The sequence below is a fragment of the Lithobates pipiens genome, unplaced genomic scaffold (genome assembly GCF_037356315.1).
Source record: "Lithobates pipiens isolate NorthernLeopardFrog02 unplaced genomic scaffold, aLitPip1_a1.2 Scaffold_18, whole genome shotgun sequence".
Classification (NCBI taxonomy): Eukaryota; Metazoa; Chordata; class Amphibia; order Anura; family Ranidae; genus Lithobates; species Lithobates pipiens.
Genome location: NW_027507758.1, coordinates 224,752,291 through 224,776,534, shown reverse-complemented (window position 1 = coordinate 224,776,534; position 24,244 = coordinate 224,752,291). Strand labels below are relative to the sequence as shown.

At 44.5% G+C, this 24,244-nt stretch overlaps 1 protein-coding gene across 4 annotated transcripts in view; it reads right to left on the bottom strand.

The window, feature by feature from the left end:
* The window catches only part of CUNH6orf118 (chromosome unknown C6orf118 homolog), a 203,507-nt gene that overhangs the window by 20,346 nt on the left and 158,917 nt on the right, over window positions 1-24,244 (bottom strand). For all 4 annotated transcript variants that reach the window (XM_077486634.1, XM_077486635.1, XM_077486637.1 and 1 more), the window contains one exon: window positions 4,568-4,621. In XM_077486634.1, the coding sequence (XP_077342760.1) occupies window positions 4,568-4,621 (54 nt within the window). The remainder of the gene's footprint in view (window positions 1-4,567; window positions 4,622-24,244) is intronic.

Below are 24,244 nucleotides of genomic sequence, written 5' to 3'. Positions count from 1 at the left end.
TAGATCCGCGCTAATGCCGTCATTTGGCAATAGCGCGGATCTCAAGTGGTTAAATTGCAACAATACACAGCCGCCTGCAAAACTTTACGGCCAAAACAGGCATCAGACGATGCGCTTACATTGACTTTGTAGAATTTGGTAAAAGCATGAATGGACGACCAAGTCGCCGCCTTACACACTTGAGTGACTGACGCTTGATGTTCCAAAAGGGAGCCGTGGCAGACAAATACACCCTTAGAGTCCGGACCACGTCCAAGGAATAAAGGGCCACCTCCTTAGGATGTGTCGGTTTAGGACACAGAGATGGTAACACAATGTCTTCATTGATGTGGAACGCCGAAACCACCTTCGGCAGAAAAGAAGGTTGCGGATACAACACCACCTTATCCTTATGTATAACCAGATAAGGCGACTTGCAAGACAAGGCCACCAGTTCTGAAACCCTCCTGGCCAATGTAATGGCCACTAGAAAGACCACTTTCTGGGAAAGAGTCAACGTGGGAATTTCTCTGATGTTCTCAAACAGCGGTTTCTGAAACACCAGGTTCAGATCCCACAGGGGTAATGGTGGACGCACTGGGAGAACTACATGTCGGACCCCCTGAATAAAATTGCTCACTAGAGAATGAGATGCCAGGGGTCGCTGAAAAAAAAGACAGCCAAGGCTGATATTTCTCCTTTAATGGTGCTTAAAGCCAATTTCTGGTCTACTCCCCGCTGTAGAAACAGCAAGATCCTGTAAACGGAATAGGTGCGCGTACACCATCCTTTCTCCTCACACAGAGATGAATGCCTTCCAGGTAAGATGATATATCTTCCGAGAAGAAGATTTCCATGCTCTCAACATAGTTGAAATCACTGAGTCTGATAGGCCCAGTTCCTTAGCACCTGGCTCTCAATAGTCATGCCGTTAAAACCAGCAATGGTAAAGCAGCATAGAGAATCGGACCGTGAGACAGAAGGTATACTCGCATCGGTAGTCGCCAGGGAGCGTCTGCAACCAGGCGTAATAGGTCGGCGTACCAGGGGCACCGAGGCCAATCTGGGGCAATCAGAATTACTGGAATCCCCTCGGTCTTTGAAGCAGACGTGGAAGTAGCTTTAATGGAGGAAAGGCATAGATCAATCGATGCTGACCCTACGGAGCCACCAACGCGTCTGACGAGTCTGCCCAAGGATCTCTTGTCCTGGATATGAATCTTGGCACCATTGAGATGGAAAGCCAGGAGACTCCAGATGCAGCGTCCCCATTCTCCTGGGTCCAGCATCTGGTGACTAAGGTAGTCCGCCTGCCAGTTTTACACTCCTGGGATGTAAATAGCCAATAGGGCCGGTAAATGTCGCTCTGCCCACTGAAGCATGTGAGCGACCTCCCGTGCTGCAGCTGAGCTTCTCATTCCTCGATGATCGTGGCATTGTCTGACTGGATCTTGATCGGATGTCCTCGTAGTCTCATCGACCATGTGGAGAGGCATAGCCTGATCGCTCGTAGCTCAAGCAAGTTGATTGGCAACTTGGATTCCTCCCTCGACCAGAGACCCTGGGTCAACTGTACTCCACCCCAACTGGTCAAGCTGGCATCTGCTGCGATCACTGTCCAATGTAGAGGTAGGAACGACTTCCTGGACCGAAGTGCCAGCGATCTCAGCCACCAGAGCAGGGAGTCCCTGACTGACTGGCACACCGAATCTGCCAATCCAGGGATGATGGAGATTTGTCCCATTTCATCAAGATCTCCTTCTGCAAGACTCTGGTATGAAACTGGGCGTATGGCACTGCCTCGAAGGAGGCCACCATGAGCCCCAGGACTCGCATGGAGAAGCATAGCGACGACCACCTGCGGTTCAGCAATAATTTCACCGTGGCTCTGAGAGTCTGCAGCTTGTCTGAAGGGAAAAACATTCTCGCTTACTTGGAGTCCAGCAGTAAGCCTGGTTACTCCAAATGAGTCGATATAAGCACTGACTTTTTTAGGTTCAACAGCCACACAAAATCGTGCAGGGTTTGCATAGTGATCGCCACATCCTCCTTTAATTCTGAGGCAGAAGATCGTCTAGGTAACCTACAATCGTGATCCCATGTTGTCGCAACAACTCCAAAATTTGAGCCAATACCTTGGTAAAGGCTTGGGGTGCTGATGTCAAGCCAAAAGGGAGAGCCACAAACTGATAGAGGGCTTCCTCAACTGTGAATCACAGAAACCTCTGATGCTGGAAGGTTAGCATAAGGGTATGTGCAGGTACGAGTCCCCTTGATGGAGTGCAGCGACTACTGAGTGAACCGATTCCATTATGAACCTCTGTACTTTCACAAAGCAATTAAGGGCTTTTAGGTCCAAGATTGTAGTCTTAAGCGGTACGTCCAAACAGATTGGAGTAGAACCCCTGGAATCTTTCCGACTCCGGAACAGGCACTATCACCCCGTGACTTAGTAGGTCCCTTACCGCCCCCATGAGGGCCTACTGGCGAGCCGGGAGTAAGATTATGCTGGAGGGGAAGAATCTGTTTGGTGGCCAAGAGAGGAACTCTATCTTGTAGCCAGAGGAAATCAGTTTGCAGACCCATTGGTCGGATAACCGAGAGGCCCACCGGGCTGCAAACTCCCAAAGGCGACCCTCCACCCGTGTGACGGGCGGGGCCAAACCTTCACGCAGTAGCACTTTTGATCGCAGGCTTATTAGGCTTGCGGTTCCGGGGACACTTTTGTCCCTAAGAGGTCATCCTGTTGGGCTGGGGGCGTTTAGCCGAAGCCCCGGGCGGACGAGAAAGCCGCTTATGAGTGGAAAATGAGGGCCCTTGTCTACGGCGTGGCTCCTTAGTCTTCCTGATCTGTGGGAGTAAGGTACTCTTCCCACCTGTGGCATTCTTAATGATGCCATCCAACGAGGCTCCAAAGAGCCACTTACCAAGGAAGGGTAGATCTGTCAGGGCTTTTTTAGATGCCTGGTCCTGATTCAGCCAGATCAGGCACCTCAGCACCACTGCTGACACTGAAGCTCTGGATAACAGAGAAAGGGTATCAAGGGCTACGTCACAAAGGTACTTAAGGCCTTGCACTAACTGGTCTGCTAGTTCCATGCAGACAGGAGAAGCCTGTTGCTCCTCCATGGTGCAAAAGTTTTGCCCACTCAGTAAGTGTCTGTGACACAAGTGCCGAGGCCAGTACTGGTCACATTGCTGACCCCCCAACCGTAAACAAGGAACGGGCCACTGGCTCGGCCCTCCAGACCGTGGGGTCCTTAAACGCAGGAGTCCCCTCTACCGGGATTGTGGTTACTTTATTTAACCTGGATACTGGGGGGGGTCCACGAGCGGAGGAGCCAACCATTTTTTAAGAAGGCTCTCCTCAAAGGGGTAATGCACCGCCATACTTTTTGGGACCGAAAAGGTCTGTTGTGGTCTTCCCCATTCCTTGTATATGAACTTATCTAAATAAGTCACATACGGAAACACCTGACAAACAACAGAGCAGGGGCCACCAGCTTCAGCGGGGCCCGAGTCTGCATCAGAGGTCTCCCCGGAGGACAGGGGGGCAGGGGCTGCTTTTTACCACCTTTGCACCCACGCACCACCTCCATCCTGGCAAGGAACATATCAAGGACCGCCGACAAAGCATCCAAAGGCACTGCGCTGTTTGCAGACGAGCCAGTTGCAATTGTTGGGAGTTCGGGGGAAGAAACACCAGTTTCTGAAGCAATGCTGACCCACCCTGTCTGCAACCATTGGGGACTTAGGACAGGTGCACAGTCCCAACCTCCTATCTGCTGCAGGCTGAGGGGCCCCCACCGCAGGACTCACCACCCAGACCGAGTTCTGCGCCATTCAGCTAATAGTGCCTGTGTCCTGCGTCACCTAGTCATACTGTTTGTTATATGATCTGAGGTCTGTTTAACCATTTCCTGCCCAGCTTATAGCAGAATGACGGCCAGGCAGTTGTTCTGTTATCCTGACTGGACGTCATATGACATCTTTCAGGATAACATGCCAGCGGGGGGCATGCAGCCCAGTGATCGGTGGTGCTGTGTGTCACTGTGATACACCGCATTCCTGATCGTGGTAAGGAGCCTCTTCTTCACAGCAGCAAAATGTAGGAATCTGCCTATTAAAATCCTTACAATGTACACCAAGGGAAGTTTTTCTTTTCCATCTCAAAAAAAGTGGAGTTACTCTTTAATACAAGCTGCATCCATGACATTAAGCCAAAAGCATTATGGTAAATAAAGAGCACATCTGAAAACATTTTCTGAATCTCTATTTTTCATTGAAACTTTGCACTGCCTATCATGGTACATGTTCATTTGCGCTTTAGCTACTGAGACCTGTAAAATATAGGATTTTTTTTTCGGTACACTGATAGACAAACTTGTGAAAATCAATCTAGAGCTTAACCTGCTGATTGGAAAAAAGGATACACAATATAATATATACATATAAGAGGTATTCATTTTTTTTATATGACTAGAAAACAATTTTAAATTGTGTTTTGCAGTTCCAACCATGATAAAGAAAACATACAATATAGGGGCATACTTCTAAAGCAGCAAATGTGACAATCACCAAATTTTACCTTATTCGTTCTTTGAAGAAAAGAGTTTGATGACTGAAGTTTCACAGTCTCTGTCTGCAATAAGTAAAACATTTTATGCAAAGGAAACATATAGAAATATATATTTACAGTAATATACTCACACACTCAATACGTAAATATTAATATTGATTTAAGTCATAGTTTAATGAAGTAAACACAGTGAAAAGTGAACTCTGATTTAAATATTTCCTTGTGAATATATAATTGTATCTTTATTTTGTGGGTTAAGTACAAAGAGGCAGCATGGGTTGTTGCAGCACCTAGTGAGGTTGCTCTATGTGTCTCCTGCAAAAAGAAAAAGAAGAAAAGAAAATCACATTGCCAAGTGCAGGGCAATTTTTGATCAAAAAAATCCAACTATCATCAATGTTCTTGGGGACTACCAACTTCAACTATTCATATAAGTTGCCTGATACATGTTTGATAAACATTTATAAATGCACTGTTACATCCCAACCTTAGACAAAGTGTTTTATTTAATTTCGCACAGAGCTGAGAAAGCTTAGATATTTATCAATGCCCTTTTGGTTGCATCAGAACTGCTTCACTCAAAATGAATAGTCATGAAGTAGGCTAATGCAACTTAGAAGGAAGTCAAACGTCACTCCCTGGTTGCCCCGTTCCCATAGACATCTCGCTGAATTAACCTCCTCACTCACCCTTGGATATATGGGATGCCCTACATAGGAGGTTTTCCTGGTCCTATGACTCCCCTCTGCTGCCGCTCCTTAACCATGAGTACTTCCTACCGGGTCTATTAGACCCGGGCTTTAAGACCTGGTCTCCGGATGGCCCCCTCTTACTGCACCATATCCTCCGTGCTCGAACCCTCAAGCCATTAGCTGAAATCCTGGGCTCTAAACCTATTGCATTCCTTGACAAATGGAGATATCTTCAACCCCAAACGGTTTCTTCAAACTTTGCCCCAATGGTTGAGAGGCATACAAGACCTCAATAGCATCGAGGAAATTTTTAATCTAAAGGATCCACCTCTATTACTGCATCTCGACTTTCTATAGAGCCCTTCTTAAACTCCAGACCAACGAGCTCCCATCATACCTGGCTAAATGGGAAACAGACCTGAAAACCAACCTCCCGGGACATCAGAAAGTCAAAGTCTTATGATTAACTCATATCACGTCTCTCGCATCAAAAATGGCGGAGGTCAATTTCAAACTGCTCACCAGATGGCACTACACACCGTCAAAACTACACCAGATGTTCCCTGCCAGTTCCCCGTTGTGTTGGAGGAATTGTGGGAACATAGCGACTCATGCACACATCTGGTGGTCGTGCCCAATTATCCGCCCCTTCTGAACCACCGTTCTAAAACTTATACAGCAAATCTCGGACATCGACCTCCCTAATGACCCGTGGATTATCCTTTTTCACGCTACCAAAGAACCCATTGGAACCTACAAACGCTCACTCATACCACATCTGCTCAACACAGCCAAGGTTTTAATACCCTCCCTCTGGGGGCAACCCAAGATTCCCTCAGTGAAGAGCTGTTTACAAAAAATATGGGAGGTACACCTCATGGAAGACATCACCCATCGCAACAAGAACACCTCCCAGTGACACACCCTAATCTGGTCCCCGTGGATAGCATTCACAACCACCCCATATTACAAAGAGCTTATAACTCAAATGCACTGAGACTGAGACCACCTCCTCTGTCGAGCTCCCATTGCTTCTCCTCATCGGTCGGTTGGCTCTCCTATGGTTTAAAGTTTTACCTTTGTATGTGACCCTTAGGATATAGCCATACTTTTTGTTATTTCGATGCCACGCGTGCCAACGCCCCCCCCCTCCCCAATCCCCTCTCCTTTTCTGGCTCCCTACTTTCTACCCATTCTTCTCTTTCCCCATTATCCTCCATGCATTTTACCGGTTTTGAACCCATATTCCTACCCGACCAGCGTCTTATGCATGGTCGATGGTCTTCCCATATGCTTGGAACCTTGTAGTTAACACTTTAGACCTCTAGATGTCATAAGCTGCTGGGATAGACTATTCCACTTTTTTTTTTTGCAACACGTACAAATGTTCATTTTTCTTTGTCTCTACATGTTTCAATAAAAATGTATTAAACAAAAAAAGAAGGAAGTCAAGTCAAACGCAGGTTAAGAGGAGGTCCATTGCAGGAAAAATTTAACTGTCTGTGAATTCGGAATACACTCTGAAGAGTCTATCAAATACAAGTGGAATGCACATGAAAGCAAGCTGTATTATCCCATTGACACCAGCTCTTACAATCACTGTTTTGCTTGCCATCAGTGCCTCTACTGGGAAGCTCTTCCCTTGCTTTCTATCCAACTGAGACGCACACAAAAAGAAAAGCACAATTTTAGTAACGTGAAGAAGGGTTACAATTTGACAATATTTTTACTGCTTCCTGTGACTTCCTATCATGGTGCTGGTATGTTACTGATGCATTGCATAAGGCATGTCTGGTACATTCCTTTTAAATATAGAGTGCTGATTGTTTAATTCACTTGTTTCAGAATATGGTCTATATCATTGCGGAAGCACACTAGTAAAGAACCCAGTGAAACCCAATTATCTATTCATTATGTGTGTGCAGTATATCAAATAGCAAAAGCAGGGTTTTGTGGATCCCTAGCATAGTAAATCGTTAAGACTACACTTCCCTATTGAAAACCAATATTGGGTGTATGGGATTGTATGATTTATTTTATTTTTTAAAATAATGGTTGAACTAGATGGACTTGTGTCATTTTTGAACCAGACTAACTATGCAACTATGTAATTAGGAGACAGTTCTCTCTTGACCACCAACGTCAGATAGCATTTCCCCACTGACCACCAACATAGAAGCTTTTTGCCATTGCTAATTTACAGTGCATGTCACCACTGACCATCAATGAACGAGAGCATTAATTGCCAGATCACCAATGTAAAGGGAACTTTACCACTAACCACAACTGTTAGACAACTTTTCTCCACTAACCAGCAGTTTAATCACTTCAGCTCCGGAAGATTTGGCTGGCCAAAGAGCAGAGAACTTTTTGCGATTTGGCACTGCGTGGCTTTAACTCACAATTGCGCGGTCATGCGACGTGGCTCCAAAACAAACTGGACGTCCTTTTTTCCCATAAATAGAGCTTTCTTTTGGTGGCATTTGATCACCTCTGCAGTTTTTATTTTTTGCGCTATAAACAAAATGCGTCAATTTTGAAAAAACACATTATTTTTTACTTTTTGCTATAATAAATATCCCCCAAAAATATATAAAAAAACATTTTTTTTTCCTCAGTACATATTTTTGGTAAAAAAAATAGGCGATAAATAAATAAACGATTATTGATTGGTTTTTGCAAAATTTATAGCGTTTACAAAATAGGGGATAATTTTATGGCATTTTTATTAATATTTTTTTTTTTACTAGTAATGGTGGCGATCAGCGATTTTTATTGTGACTGCTACATTTTAGGGACCATTTTCATTTATACAGCAATCACTTCTATACAAATGCACGTATTCCTGTGTAAATGACACTGGCAGTGAAGGGGTTAACCAGGGGGTGGCCGTGTAGGGGTTAAGTGTGTCCTAGGGGCAAGTAACTAACTGTGGGGGGCGTGGCTGTGTGTTAGTGAACACTGATCTCTGCTCCAATCACAGGGAGCAGAGATCAGTGTCACTTGTGTTGCTAGGCAGAATGGGGAGATGCTGTTTACTTCTGCATTTCCTCATTCAGCCTCCCCGTGAGACGATCGCGGGTATCCCCGCGGCGATAGAGTCCGTGAGACCCGCGACCGGACTCACGGGGGTCCCGACCGGCACATACGCAGGCCACCGCCGACGCGTGCGCAGTGGCATGGCGGCTATTTCAAATGGACGTACCTGTACGCCAATTTGCCTGCCCATGCCATTCTGCTGGCATACATCATCGCGCACTGGTCGGGAAGTGTTTAAAATGTCTACTTTCATGTTCGTCGGCACAGTAATCGGTCATAGGAAACATTGTTCGTTTGACAACTAAATAATAGGATTTTTGTACTCACCGTAAAATCCTTTTCTCTGTAATTTACCGACCGACACAGCTCCTCTCTCTAACTAAATGGGTTTGTTAGCCTGCCATTAGGAGAACTAGGCAAAAATTGTAACACAATACACAGAACTTTAGTCCCGCCCCGGGGGGCGGACCCTATGCTAACAACCCTCCCTGCTCCCAGGCAGAACTCAGTACGTCAACAAGCAGTATAACGTAGAGAAAAGGAGGGGTGGGTGCTGTGTTGGTGGGTGAATTACAGAGAAAAGGATTTTACGGTGAGTACAAAAATCCTATTTTCTCTTAAATTCACCGACCGACACAGCTCCTCTCTGTAACTAAATGGGACATCCCCAAGCAGTGCCAAAGGAGGGGTGGGAAAAAAACAGCATGATGGGTTTACTTCCTCTTTCATTCCCTGCAAAGGCAAAGCATAATGGACTACTATGCATCGCATAGTAGTCCATTATGTGTCACTTACACAGGAGCCAGCGAAGTCACCGCTGTCCCCTGTAGTCCGGCGAATCCATCTTCTCGGTGGGATCTCGCAGCTCCGCCGCGGTCATTCGGCGAAGCCGTCACTCCCGCGCATGCGCACGGGAGCCAACACGTGCGGCATCATGCGGCATCTTCGTCATTGACGATGCTGCGCTCAGTGCGCCTGCGCGCCGCTGTCTACGGCGCATGCGTCGTAGACAGCGGTGCCTGTCTTCGGGCAAATATCTCCTAAACCGTATAGGTTTAGGAGATATTTCTTGGACCTACAGGTAAGCCTTAATCTAGGCTTACCTGTATTTCAAAGTGGTTTGTAAGGGTTTACAACCCCTTTAAAACTTCATCCACCATGGCAAGTGGGAACTCGTACGGAAAAACACACCGCCATATAACCGGGCATTCTCAACAGGAGAGATTCCCAAAACCGCAACCATTTGCGGAAGTAAAGCAACAGTGCATTAACAAAACAGTAATGCGTTTTTATCGAAAAACCAGGAAAAAATCTCAATTGCAACTACACGGCTGCCTGCGAAACTTTGTGGCCAAAACAGGCATCAGCCAATGCACTGACGTCTACCTTGTAGAACTTGGTAAACGTATGGACAGACGACCAGGTTGCCGCCATACACACCTGAGCGACAGACGCTTGGTGTCGGAAGGCCCAAGACATTCTGATTGCTCTTGTAGAGTGGGCCATGACTGGAAAGGGGGGCACCTGCCCCTTGAAGGCGTAGGCTTGGACTACAATCTGTCTGATCCACCTGGAAATGGTGGCTGACGAGACCGCCATACCCTTCTTTGGACCAGCCACTGAAACAAACAGTGAGTCTGACTTCCGAAAGGGAGCCGTGGCAGACAAGTACCCCTTCAGAGCCCTAACCACATTGAGAGCGTGAAGGGCCACCTCTTTGGGGTGCTTTGGCTTAGGACAGAACGATGGTAATACAATGTCCTCATTGATATGAAAAGCCGAAAGCACCTTCGGTAGAAAGGACGGTTGCAGACGCAACACCACCTTATCCCTGTGGATGACCAGATAAGGCGACTTGCATGACAAGGCCGCCAATTCCGAAACCCTCCTGGCCGATGTGATGGCCACTAGAAAGACCACCTTCTGAGAAAGGGTCAACAGGAGAATCTCCCTGATATTCTCAAACGGCGGCTTCTGAAGCACCGACACCAGGTTCAAATCCCATGGGGGTAACGGTGGACGGATTACATGTCGTACCCCCTGAACAAAGGTACTCACTAATGAGTGAGACGCCAGGGGTCGCTGAAAAAAGACAGCCAGGGCTGAAATTTGCCCCTTAATGTTGCTCAACAGCAATTTCTGGTCTACTCCTTGCTGAAGAAACAGCAAGAAAAAGAGCGTGGATGCCACCCTTTCTCCTCACACATGGAGATGTAGGCCTTCCAGGTACGATGGTATATCTTCCGTGAAGAAGATTTCCGCACTCTCAGCATAGTCGGAATCACCAAGTCCGACAGACCCCAGTTCCTCAGCACCTGGCTGTCAATAGCCATGCCGTTAAAGCCAGCGATGGTAAAGCAGGGTTAAAGATTAGACCTCGAGATACGAGGTCCTCTCGCAGCGGCAGTCGCCAGGGAGCGTCTGCCACCAGTCGCACCAGGTCTGCGTACCAGCGCCGCTGAGGACAATCTGGGGCTACCAGGATTACTGGAATCCCCTTGGCTTCCACTCTGCGAAGCAGATGTGGCAATAGTTTTAGTGGAGGAAAGGCAAAGATCAGCTGGTACTGATCCCACGGAGCCACCAGCGCGTCTGACACGTCTGCCCACGGATCTCTTGTCCTGGACACAAATCTCGGCACCTTCCGATTGAGACGGGAGGCCAATAGATCCACTTCTGGTGTGCCCCATTTCAGGCACAGCAGCTTGAATATCTCCGGATGCAACGCCCATTCTCCTGGGTCCAGCATCTGACAACTCATATAGTCCGCCTGCCAATTTTCCACCCCCGGGAGGTAAACGGCTGACAGGGCTGGAACGTGTCGCTCTGCCCACCGAAGTATGTGAGTGACCTCCCGAGCAGCGGCAGAGCTTCTTGTTCCCCCTTGGTGATTTATGTACGCCACAGCCCTGGCGCTGTCTGACTGTATCCTGGTCGGACATCCTTGAGGACACGTCGACCACGTGTGGAGGCACAGCCTGATCGCTCTCAATTCGAGCAGATTGATCGGCAACCTGGATTCGTCCGTCGACCAGAAGCCCTGAGCCGACTGAATCCCCATCACTCCACCCCAGCCTGAGAGACTGGCGACTGTAGTGATCACCGTCCATTTCAGAGGTAGGAACGATTTTCCGTACTGAATCACCGGGGACCTCAACCACCAGATCAGAGAGTCCCTGACTGGCTGGCTCACCTGGACCTGTCGATCCAGGGACAACGGAGATTGTCCCATTTTGTCAAAATCTCCTTCAGCAGGACTCTGGTGTGGAATTGGGCATAAGGTACTGCCTCAAAGGAGACTACCATGAGCCCCAGCACTCGCATGCAAAAACGGAATGACCACTTGCGGTTCATCAGTAGTTTTACCACAGATCTGAGAGTCTGCAATTTGTCTGAGGGGAGAAAGACTCTCGCTTCCCTGGAGTCCAATAGTAAACCCAGGTACTCCAGACGCTGGGTCTGTACAATCACCGACTTCTTTAGGTTCAACAGCCACCCAAATTCTCGCAGAGTCTGCATGGTGATTGCCACATCCTCCTCTAATTCTGAGGAGGAAGATGCTCTCAGGAGATCGTCTAGGTAACCCACAATCGTGATCCCGTGTTGTCGCAGCAACACCAATACTGGAGCCAGTACTTTGGTAAAGACTCGGGGGGCTGATGCCAGGCCAAAGGGAAGAGCCACAAACTGGTAATGGGCTTCTCTGACTGCCAAATGCAGAGATTTTTGATGCCGAAAGCATATGGGTATGTGCAGGTACGCATCCTGGATGTCCAAAGAGGCTAGGGAGTCCTCTTGATGGAGTGCAGCGACTACTGAGCAAACTGATTCCATTCTGAACCTCTGCACTTTTACAAAGTGATTGAGGGCTTTTAAGTCCAAGATTGGACGTACCGCTTCCTTCTTGGGAACCACAAACAGATTTGAGTAGAACCCCTGGAAGCGTTCCGATTCCGGAACTGGTACAATCACCCCCTGAATCAGCAAGTCCCTTACTGCCCCTAGCAGGGCCTCCCGGCGAACCAGGGATGCAGGTATGCTGGAGGGGAATAATCTGTTTGGCGGCCAAGAGAGAAACTATCTTGTAGCCTGTGGAAATCAGGTCGCAGACCCATTGGTCAGATAACCGGGAGGTCCACCGGGCTGCAAACCCCCGAAGGCGACCCCCCCCATCCGCGTATAGCAAACCTTCATGCAGTAGCACTTTTGTTCGCAGGCTTGTTAGGCTTGCGGTTCCTGGGGCACTTTTGACTGTCCGTGGACTTCCTGTCAGGCTGGGAACCTTTTGACGAAACACCGGGCGGATGAAAAAGCCGCTTGTGAGAGTGGCATTTTTAATAATGTCATCCAAAGAGCCGGTCTCCAAGGAAGGGAAGATCCGTCAGGGCTTTTTTGGATGCCTGGTCAGCAGACCAGCGTTTAAGCCAAATCAGGCACCTCAGCACCACAGCGGACACTGAAGCCCTGGATAACAGAGGGAGAGTATCCAGGGGCACGTCACAAACTTACTTAAGGCCTTGCACTAGTTGGTCTGCTAGTTCCACGCAGACAGGGGAGGCGTTTTGCTCTCCCAATTCGCGGTGCAAAAGTTTTACCCACTCTGTCAGTGTCTGTGACACCAGTGCGGATACCAGTACTGGTCACACGGCTGACCCCATAACCGTAAACAAGGAACTAGCCACTGCCTCGGCCTTCCTGTCCGTGGGATCCTTGAATGCAGGAGTCCCCTCTACTGGGATCGTGGTTACTTTATTTAAACTGAATACTGGGGGGTCCACGACCAGAGGAGCCAACCATTTTTTGAGAAGGCTTTTCTCAAAGGGGTAACGTACCGCCATGTTTTTGGGAACCGAAAAGGTCCTTTGCGGCCGACCCCATTCCCTGTAGATTAACTTGTCAAAATAAGCCAAATACGGGAACACCTTAGGTGAACGTGCTGGCTTGCGGGACCCAAAAGGGACTGCTACCTCAGCAGAGGGATCCGCTGGCTCCTGTATCTTCAGGGTATCACACACAGATGTGATAGGTGCTCCGACAAGCGCTTTGTTACGCCCGGACCCGGACGGGGAATCATCCTCACTGTCCGAATGGTCCTGGTCAGCCTTGTCTGATAGGTCAGAGCAGGGATGTCACCAGCCGCAGCAGGTCCCGAGTCTGCACCAGAGCTCTCCCCTGAGGACGGGGGGGGAGTTAGGGCCTGTTTACGTGCACCTTTCCTTCCACGCACCGCCTCTATTTTTGCAACAAAGGAGTTAAGGACCGCCGTCAGGGTGTCCATGGGCACAGCGCTATCCGCAGGTGACCCGGTTGCAATAGCCGGGATTTCAGGGGAAGAAACACCAGTTTCTAAAGCCATGCTGACCCTACCCTGTCTGCCACCTGCAAGGGGACTTAGGACAGTGAAGGTCCCACCCTCCTGCTGCCGCCGCATGGGGGGAGTAGGGGTACCTAGCGCCAGATTCACCAACCTGGGGCGTTCTGTGAATGTTACTAGCAGTGCCTGTAGTTCCTAGGTTACCCAGTTGCAGAGTGAAGAAACTATGTCAGCAGCAGCTGTATAGAATAGCGGTGAAACGTTCTGCAGAGCTTGCACCAGCGTTCAGGGAAGAGCCATCCAGCATACACAGTGGACACAGGAAACAGCATGTGAGAGCACATGTGAAGCTGTCACAAGAGAACTGCGGTGAAAAGAGCGCTCAGGCTTAAAAAAATGGCTGCCAATGCAACCAATAGGAAAATCCTACAGAAAATGGCTGCTGAGGCTCATAAGGGGAACCTGCTTTGCCCACAGCCAAAATGGCCGCTGGACAGCGCCATGCGGTGACAGGAAAAAATCACAGAACAGTGCTGCCTGCCTACAGTCAGAACACCTCCACAGACACCTTTTGGGACCCCCCAGACTGGGACCAGGACCAACGCTAGCCGCACAGAGCCCCCTACAGATGAGAGACCCAGCGTCCGCAGCACACGCAGCCACCCCCCCCCCCCCCGAGGGACATGGGAGAGAAGAGGAGGAGGTGAGGTGGCCCCCGAATCGACCTCCCAGGGAATGCCCAGCTGCTCACCCCACCGAAGCAGGGAGAGCCGTACTTACCAGTCTTGAAGAGGCGGGAGACATTCCATCACAGACCTACTCCTGCGCAGTTACAGGGTAGCTGCTGGCCCAGTATACTGTGATCCAGATATCAGTAGCCTGGTCATATGTATACCCCGGAGCATTGAAGCTCACCGACCACCTCTGGAGCTGAGGTATGTCGTGGCCTGCCGAGCCTTAGCTGCGGCCTGCACACGCTCGATGGCCGGACTGGGGAGACTACAAGGATAACTTAACCAGCCTGTCACCCAGCCGGCAGTTGATAGAAGATCCCAGGATCTTTCATCTTGCTCAAAAAACATCAAACCTGCATCAAAAAAATGGACCAAAGGGCCCGCAGGGTTCCTAGGCCATTCTCCTTCACTAGGCAAAATAAAACTGAGTTCTGCCTGGGAGCAGGGAGGGTTGTTAGCACAGGGTCCGCCCCCCAGGGCAGGACTAAAGTTCTGTGTATTGTGTTACAATGTTTGCCTAGTTCTCCTAATGGCAGGCTAACAAACCCATTTAGTTACAGAGAGGAGCTGTGTCGGTCGGTGAATATAAGAGAAACAATGTTTTTGGCAGATACAGGGTTAACTACATTTGGTCATGCTAATTTGTATTAAAAGAAGTTCAGGACATTCTCATCTAGATGTGTTTGAAACTACGATGAATTGCAAACTGTATTCAGTGTAATGTAAGGAGAATTACACTCAGGAGCTGTTTACATATCTGGATTCAGGAGCACTAGTGTGGGACACCAGAACAAACTTTTTAGGGTGTCCCACACAGGTGCTCCAGTGGATACTTGGGGTGTCTCCAGGTGTAAAACTTGTCCAAAAAAGGTAAGTATTCTATCTTTGTTAAAGGATATAATCATGTCTTCAGCTTGGAACTCTGCCAAAACAGACAATTGTACCACACTTCCAAGCAATGTTTCATATTCGTATTTCTGGCCTCAAATATCTGTGCGCTAATTATACCTTTTGTTTCATTCTCATAGGGGAGAAAAGACTCAGGACATCAGAGGACACCAGGGACCCCCACCTCTGAAAGAAGGGGAGCAGAGGACACAACAACCTCAGGATGTGGAGCAAGGAGAGCTGGAAGAAGTGGTTGAATTTGTCAACACGACAGGTCAGTGTCTGACACCACAGATTCAGGTAGCAGATGGATAGATGATGGATGGATGCATGCATATTTATAATACATGGTGCGTTTTTTTTTTTATTTTAGGTGATGTGCATGCTGTGGAACAACAATCTCCTCATTTCACCACTGAAAGCGCACAAATAATAATCCAGGACATAATGGTGTGTTGTCAAGATTTAGACATCATAAAGGAAAAAACCAAGGAGATTGAACAAAGAATGAAGAACATAATTAATGTATTAGGGAGAATCTAAATCCATTTTTTTTTTTAAGAACATTTAACTAAACTTTTAATACAGTTTAAACGCCAAATTTGGAAGATGCACACAGTGTGTCAGCATGTGCTGCCATCAGGGGATATCAATGTACGCGTTTTGTGGGTGCAACCCCTTCCTCCCAACTCTAGTAGGTAAGAGGAAGTGGTTGCAAACCCAAAAAACATTCATTGATCCCCCATGATGGGAGATCACATCACATGTTAACCTTAGGCATGGGATCAGGAGGGAAATCCCCAGTTTGACTCAATTTGTGTGCATCTTCTAAATTTGGCTTTTACAGCTCATCTGATGAAGGCAAGATCAAGACATTTTTGACACTATAATGTCTGATATTGCCTTAATTTTTTCAATGTTGAACTTTGTAAGTTCCAGAGTTGTGTATGTTATGTTTGCCTGTTTATGTTGTGTATGTTTTTGCCTGTTTATGTCCTGGCGGCATCCCTGGTGTTCCAGTGTGGGCATCCGTTGGGAGGCTGCGCTGATAAACAATTAGCACAGACCCCCCATGTCAGTAGAACCGCTGATTGGTTCTTCCTGTTTACATCGTGATCAGCCGTGATTGGACATGGCTAATCATGTGGTAAAGAGCCTCTGTCAGAGGCTCTTTACCGAGAATTGTATATTGGTGTGTCAGACATACATGCCGCACCACCGAGCGTCGCGCACAATCGCGGCTTATCCTGCTGGATGTCATATGATGTTCAGTCAGGATAACTGAACCATCGTCCAGCCGTCATTTTGCTATAGGCTGGGCGGGAAGTGGTTAAAGTGATTGTAAACCCTCAACTTATGAAACAACCCATTCAGTTTAAAATAAAATGAAAGGTGTATAGCTATAAAAAAAAAAAGTATAATCAGTTCTCTCTGTTCTCAACTGCATACGAGCTGGGGGAGGAGAAAAAGCAGCACACTGAACTTCAAGTGAAAGGCTGTGAAGGGAGCATGTGTCAGGACAAATCTGATCATTGGAGGGGAGCAAGCGGAGATCTCAGCACAGCTAGAGAACGGACCACGCTGTACTTTCATGCCTAGTTTGGTGACTTTTTAATAGGGAAGTAGAGGGACTGAGAGGAACACCAAATATTTTACATAAAGGAATACACACATAGAGAACAGGATGGTCTTTCATACATGTTGTTGTGAATTCATTAAGAAAAAAATAATAATAATACATTCATATTTCTGTCAAAGAGGTGAGATTGTTTAGGCCTTAGGAACAGATGATCTACAATTTTGCTATCATTGAACTATTACCCTCTTGAAGAACACAAAATACATGATCACTACATTAACTATTGAAAACTTTTACAAGCATGCATTGGGACAGAAACTCGCTGAAACAATGGTATCTTCTGTCACCAAACAAAAAGCTGTTTACTTATTTTGTTGGTTAGAGTGAGAAGGCCAAACTTGCATAAGTATTTATCACATGGAAATAACCCTTAACTAGAGAACCCCATGGTACGTAAGTAAAAGACTGTTTGGGTAGTACACAACCACGCAAATAGATAGGACAAGGTTTGGGTTATACTTTGGAGTACCTGTGACCAACAGCCATTAAACCTGAATGACCAGAACAAATATCCCATTGTCTCAGAAAGTGAAAGATCAATAAGCCAAGTAGTCAGTGTTGTCCTAGCTTCTCATGAGACAATGGCTAAGATATGAAATGGAGATCTCCCCCACAGGGCAATAAGACACCTCTATTAGAAAAGTAAACAATGGGACTGTATGCATGAATGTTCACTGTTCAATTGAAGACACGACGAGGAAACATTGAAAATTGTGTATTTTTTTTACATCATAATATACGTATATTAGAAGCCGGGATATGATATCTTATTATAGAGTTCATCTCAAAACCTGCTGTAAGATTCATAGACCAGTATCATCAATATTTTTCTAAGCCATTCAAATTATATATATAGGTCACAAAAAGGAGATATTGTGGTTTGGTATCTAATGATCTGGGGAACTTTGTCATGGAGAGATTATATATGAAAGTGTGATCATAAGTAGAAGTGTTTTAGCAACAAATTAGTATTATAAAAAACATATAATCATGATTAGAATTGTATAAGAATTTAACCCATGTTTAGATAAACAAATATTGATTGGATACCCAAATTATACATGGATCCATATAGATAATAATTGTATGTGATATTGTTTGTGATATATCTAACCTGTGTCCTTTCTAAACGGACTAAAGATTAACAGATATACATTGATATACATATATATCAACAATTTATGCAAGTGATTATTGAAATTTATGTTAAAGAGTATTCTACATTATGCCATAATTCTTGAACACTCGAATATATTCGTTAGAACATATAAATAACGAACACATATTACAGAATTAGAAAAATATTCACTTAAAGAAATAAAACACCAAACATAGGTGAGACACCTGGTGGTGGAAGGTGCTATTACCTTAAAATCACAAGACTCCCGGGAAAGCTAACCATTAAGTCTGCCGGCCAATGAGGGGGGAACACATACCCTCTGGGCAGAACTTAGTATAATTTTATGATCCTTTTGTTGAAGAGGATATTTAAGAAACTAGAAAGATGGAGGAAGGTCGGAGGAGAGCTGGGGGGAGAGAGTCAGGGGGAAGCTTAGGGACCCCCCCTGAGAAGGGACACTGGAAGACATGCATGAATACACATTTTACATTCATGAAGATCTCTGCTCCTTGGAATGTTGAAGCCACGGCAGCCATCTTAAAATTCCTGGTAACTAATACTCCACACTAATAGCCATATTGGAAATGGGTAAATATATGTTTATCATCTATTTTATGTTCTCTTAAATATTGATGTTTTTGAATATTCTATTATTGAAATACTTCTCCCGAATCAATAACCGCCTTTTAGATTTTTCTCTAAATTAAATTTTTCATACATTTCTTTTTGCATAGATGCCAATTTTATTGACAAACAAATGTCGAATTTATTTCACATTGTTAACCACTTACTTACCTGCAGTATAGTAACGGTTGGATGTGTGAAATACAGACATTCTGTTTAATTGTCAATTATCAAAAGGTTATTGATTCTACCGAGAAATGATAATGGTGATAATTGTGTCCAAGGTACTACTACGCCCAGTTTGAGGGTGTTCCCAGAAATTGTCAAAATGATCAAGTAATGTAATCTGTATTTTAATATTTCATGTAAATATTTGTTTTCTGTCAACCAATAAATGTAGCTATTTTGTATGATCACTCGTCTCCGTGAATAAGTTTCACATATATAGACTGTGTCATATAGACTGATTCGGTATCTTAAAAATATCTTCGTTAAAAATTACTTAGGAAATATTGTGCAGGAAAATTCCTTAAAAAGCACAACATATATAAATGGAGGCACTGCGTGAGATAACGTTGATATTTTGTATAGGATCAATCATAGTTACGGTGGTGACAAATAATATTTTGCATGAAATTATTAATTAATAATTTTTTTTTTTTAAATATTTTTGCCAAGAAAAATGTCTGGTCAAAGTGAATTTTATTTTGATGGGGATTATCAAGAGTCAGCCCTTAGTGGTAATATGAGTACTCAGACAAAATGGATACAAGAACAGGAAATGTTGGATATAATGTCAAAAAGTAACATGATAAATCATGCCGAAAAAAGTTTGTCTAATGAGAATGGTCTAGAAGCACTCATTGAAGACCTTATAAACCACACCCGTCAATCAATAAAAGACGTATGGAACGTGGAAGGTCAAAGCGTTGAACTCACAGACAGCTCATCTGAGACAAAGGAAATAGAAAGGCCTGATCACATGCATTTTGAATTAAGCACTAACCTGATGTATCTTTATAGTGAGTTTAAACGTCAATATACCCAACTAGAGAGTGATATCTTAGAATCCCAGTCCCAGTTAATAGAAGGGGAATGTGAGCTCACAAAAAAGCTAAAGGAGATTAAAGACGAGGCAGATTATTTTGATGAGTCTATAGTGACAATGGTGAAATATGAAACAGAACAGTTACAAAATGATGTAATAATGCTGGACGAATATCACCAATTAAATAAAAAGTATAAACAATCAAGAGAGAAGGAGAGGTTCTTACAGGAAACCCTAATTAAAGCAGAACAGATGCACAATAATACAATAATAATGCTGTACAAATGTTATCAATTAAATAAAGAAATAATAAACAATACAAGAGAGGAGAAGGAAAATTTTCTGCAGGAAAACGAGTCTTCTGACGAAAGTTGCCGAGTAATATGCAGTGGAAATTTAAAAGAACAAACAAATCAGCTTAGGTCAGGACAGGAATCCCTAATTAAGCAACCAGAAGAATTAAAAGAACAAGGGGAGTTTATGCCTCAGGATAATGCTCAGATGCTTAACCCTGAAAGTATAGAGTCTGACAATACTCCAAAATCTGACTCTCAACCTAAAATTTGGGAGTTACATAATGAAAAAGAATTAGAAAAAGAAACTATATTCTACCCCAAGCCATCTGTAGAGCAAAGGGGGGTAAAAATTGAACCACCACATGAAGGTATGCCTAATCAGTTTTCTTTGGAATCAGAGAAAAATACAGGCACCCCTAAACAGGACGCCTCAGAAATAATAAAATTTTTAAAAGATGCTGTCCCGGTGTTTAAGGAAGAGGGATCCATGCACATTATTGACCACATTGAAAAATATGAAAATGCTTTATCAGTTTTAGGCCTAAATGATGACCAATCTAGGATTAATTTCTTACCGTGGGTATTTGAACCCAAACTACGTCCATTCTGCAAAGCTGTAATAAGTCTGTGGGGTACTGCCTGGCAAACAATTAAAAACATCTGTCATCTAGGATTTGTCCCACATAAAAATCTTAACGCAGCTAGAGTGGATATACACAATATCACACGCACCAGTGATCAAAGCCCCACTGAAGTTATGGCTGTGCTCAAGGGTGCTGTCCACTTAGCAGAAAAGGAGCCAAGTTATAATGAACTTGAGTTTGAACCCATGTTCTTCGAGGCCCCGCCTACCCACATAAAAGTGAATTGGGCGAAAGACTACAAAGGGGGGTGTTCACTGGAGTCTTTGGTAAAAGAGAGTAACAATTTGTACTCTATCCAACAAACTGGTGAAAACAATGGAAGGCCTGAAAGCCCTATAATGAAATTTGTGGATGAATTTTATGTATCTCCTCAATCATTACAGTCCAAAACCAAGAAAAAGAGATACGCTGATATAGTCAGAGGAAAGATGCTACCGAGTTTCCCCAGCGGGAAACCAATGTCCCCACCCATCAGAAGGGGGGAGCAGAGACCACCCTTTAGAGGGGGAGTTAAAAGACCACCTCAGGAGTCTCATCCAAAGGATCCAGACCCGAGGTTTAGGAGAAACTATAGGGTATATCTCCAACGGGTCAGATTTAAAACTAAGGGTAGATACCCTCACCTTTACCGGTGTAATGGACTTCGGGGGCCTACACGGGTAAATAGGGAGAAAATACAGGGTAAGACACCCCAAAATCCCCAGAACAATAGGGAACAACTAAGGCCCAGACAACTATCCCAGAATCAAGACAATGTTTCTGATGGGGATATGTCTGATAAAATTGAGCCAGTAGTCCCCAGAAAGCACAGAAATTGGGTCCCGCGACCCAATTCTGATCAGCCTGTAAGCAATACGGAAACCAAAATAGACAAAATTATGGATATGTTACATGATTTCATTGCTATACGGAACGTGAAGAACACTTCTTCAAGGGGCAAATCCTGTGGCCAGCCCAAGGGCCACAGAGCCTTTTAAGCGCCTATGTTAAAATAAATCAGAGGAATGCACTGAATAAAGATATAGGAAGCAGAGGTTCTAACACCATGTTTTTCCCCAGGTTACAGTAATGAGGATCCTGAAATCCCTACCGAGGGATTGTGGTTGTTAGATATTAACTATTCTCCTATTTTTCAGTGGTCACTTCATTCCTCTGACATAAACAGGTCGCTCCAAACAGCCCGATTTCAAGAAGTCCCGAAGACGGTAATTCCAGAGGAAGACCGAATCCTAAAGACATAAATATCAGGAGGCCTAAATGGTTTGATATTTTGGTAAAGATGAGGAGTCACCCGTGTAAGGTAGTTTGATTGCCTCAAATGAGTTGTATTGACACCCCAAAGGGGGAAGATTTTATCTGTTTTATTCCTCCCAAGTAGAAGGTTGACTATGATGTCAAATATTTTGTTACTGACAGTAAGTGTCACATGTCAAACTGAAATGTTGTTAACTGTTATTATTCCAGAACCGCTACAATTAAGCTAAAAAAAAAAATGGTTCTGAAGAACATAAGTCAGTCAGAATTGTCTGGTATCCACAGATATTAATAAATGGCCTCATGATAATGAGCCCTGGAGCTTGGTCTCCCATAGCCAATGTGTCATACATTGTCTTGATTTCCAGAGTGTTTAGTTAAAGGACTGATAACATAATGGGAAAGAGGAGGGCTCTGAGAAAGCCCAGGATACCAGCTTGACACTGAGATCTCGAACACAGATCATGTTAAAAAAAAAAAACGTATATATCTTTTCTCATGGAATCCATTTTCATTTACAGGACTAAGATGTCCATGAGCCGGTCAACAGAACCGAGAGTCCAACATGTGTGAACATCCAGAGAAGGAACCGTATGGGGGATCCAGGGACACCACTGATGGCCAGTCTACAGGGACGGAACCCACCAGGACGGCCAGGACTAAAGGTGCCCGGAAAGGATCCATTTCCTGCCAATCAACGGATGACGGTCCTGAGATGCACACATCGATCACAAACCCATTTTGTTTTTCAAAGAGTTACACTCATCTGCAAGTGTCTATACCTCTTAATTGTATATATCCATAATCCGGATCCATCGTCACAACTTAACTTACAAGGCCCGAGCGAAGCCATATTTCTTCAAACTGTTGCATTGGTGAAGTCTTTCAAACGACTTCCGGCATTTGAACACTTCACAAGGGGGGCTTTGTTGTGAATTCATTAAGAAAAAAATAATAATAATACATTCATATTTCTGTCAAAGAGGTGAGATTGTTTAGGCCTTAGGAACAGATGATCTACAATTTTGCTATCATTGAACTATTACCCTCTTGAAGAACACAAAATACATGATCACTACATTAACTATTGAAAACTTTTACAAGCATGCATTGGGACAGAAACTCGCTGAAACAATGGTATCTTCTGTCACCAAACAAAAAGCTGTTTACTTATTTTGTTGGTTAGAGTGAGAAGGCCAAACTTGCATAAGTATTTATCACATGGAAATAACCCTTAACTAGAGAACCCCATGGTACGTAAGTAAAAGACTGTTTGGGTAGTACACAACCACGCAAATAGATAGGACAAGGTTTGGGTTATACTTTGGAGTACCTGTGACCAACAGCCATTAAACCTGAATGACCAGAACAAATATCCCATTGTCTCAGAAAGTGAAAGATCAATAAGCCAAGTAGTCAGTGTTGTCCTAGCTTCTCATGAGACAATGGCTAAGATATGAAATGGAGATCTCCCCCACAGGGCAATAAGACACCTCTATTAGAAAAGTAAACAATGGGACTGTATGCATGAATGTTCACTGTTCAATTGAAGACACGACGAGGAAACATTGAAAATTGTGTATTTTTTTTACATCATAATATACGTATATTAGAAGCCGGGATATGATATCTTATTATAGAGTTCATCTCAAAACCTGCTGTAAGATTCATAGACCAGTATCATCAATATTTTTCTAAGCCATTCAAATTATATATATAGGTCACAAAAAGGAGATATTGTGGTTTGGTATCTAATGATCTGGGGAACTTTGTCATGGAGAGATTATATATGAAAGTGTGATCATAAGTAGAAGTGTTTTAGCAACAAATTAGTATTATAAAAAACATATAATCATGATTAGAATTGTATAAGAATTTAACCCATGTTTAGATAAACAAATATTGATTGGATACCCAAATTATACATGGATCCATATAGATAATAATTGTATGTGATATTGTTTGTGATATATCTAACCTGTGTCCTTTCTAAACGGACTAAAGATTAACAGATATACATTGATATACATATATATCAACAATTTATGCAAGTGATTATTGAAATTTATGTTAAAGAGTATTCTACATTATGCCATAATTCTTGAACACTCGAATATATTCGTTAGAACATATAAATAACGAACACATATTACAGAATTAGAAAAATATTCACTTAAAGAAATAAAACACCAAACATAGGTGAGACACCTGGTGGTGGAAGGTGCTATTACCTTAAAATCACAAGACTCCCGGGAAAGCTAACCATTAAGTCTGCCGGCCAATGAGGGGGGAACACATACCCTCTGGGCAGAACTTAGTATAATTTTATGATCCTTTTGTTGAAGAGGATATTTAAGAAACTAGAAAGATGGAGGAAGGTCGGAGGAGAGCTGG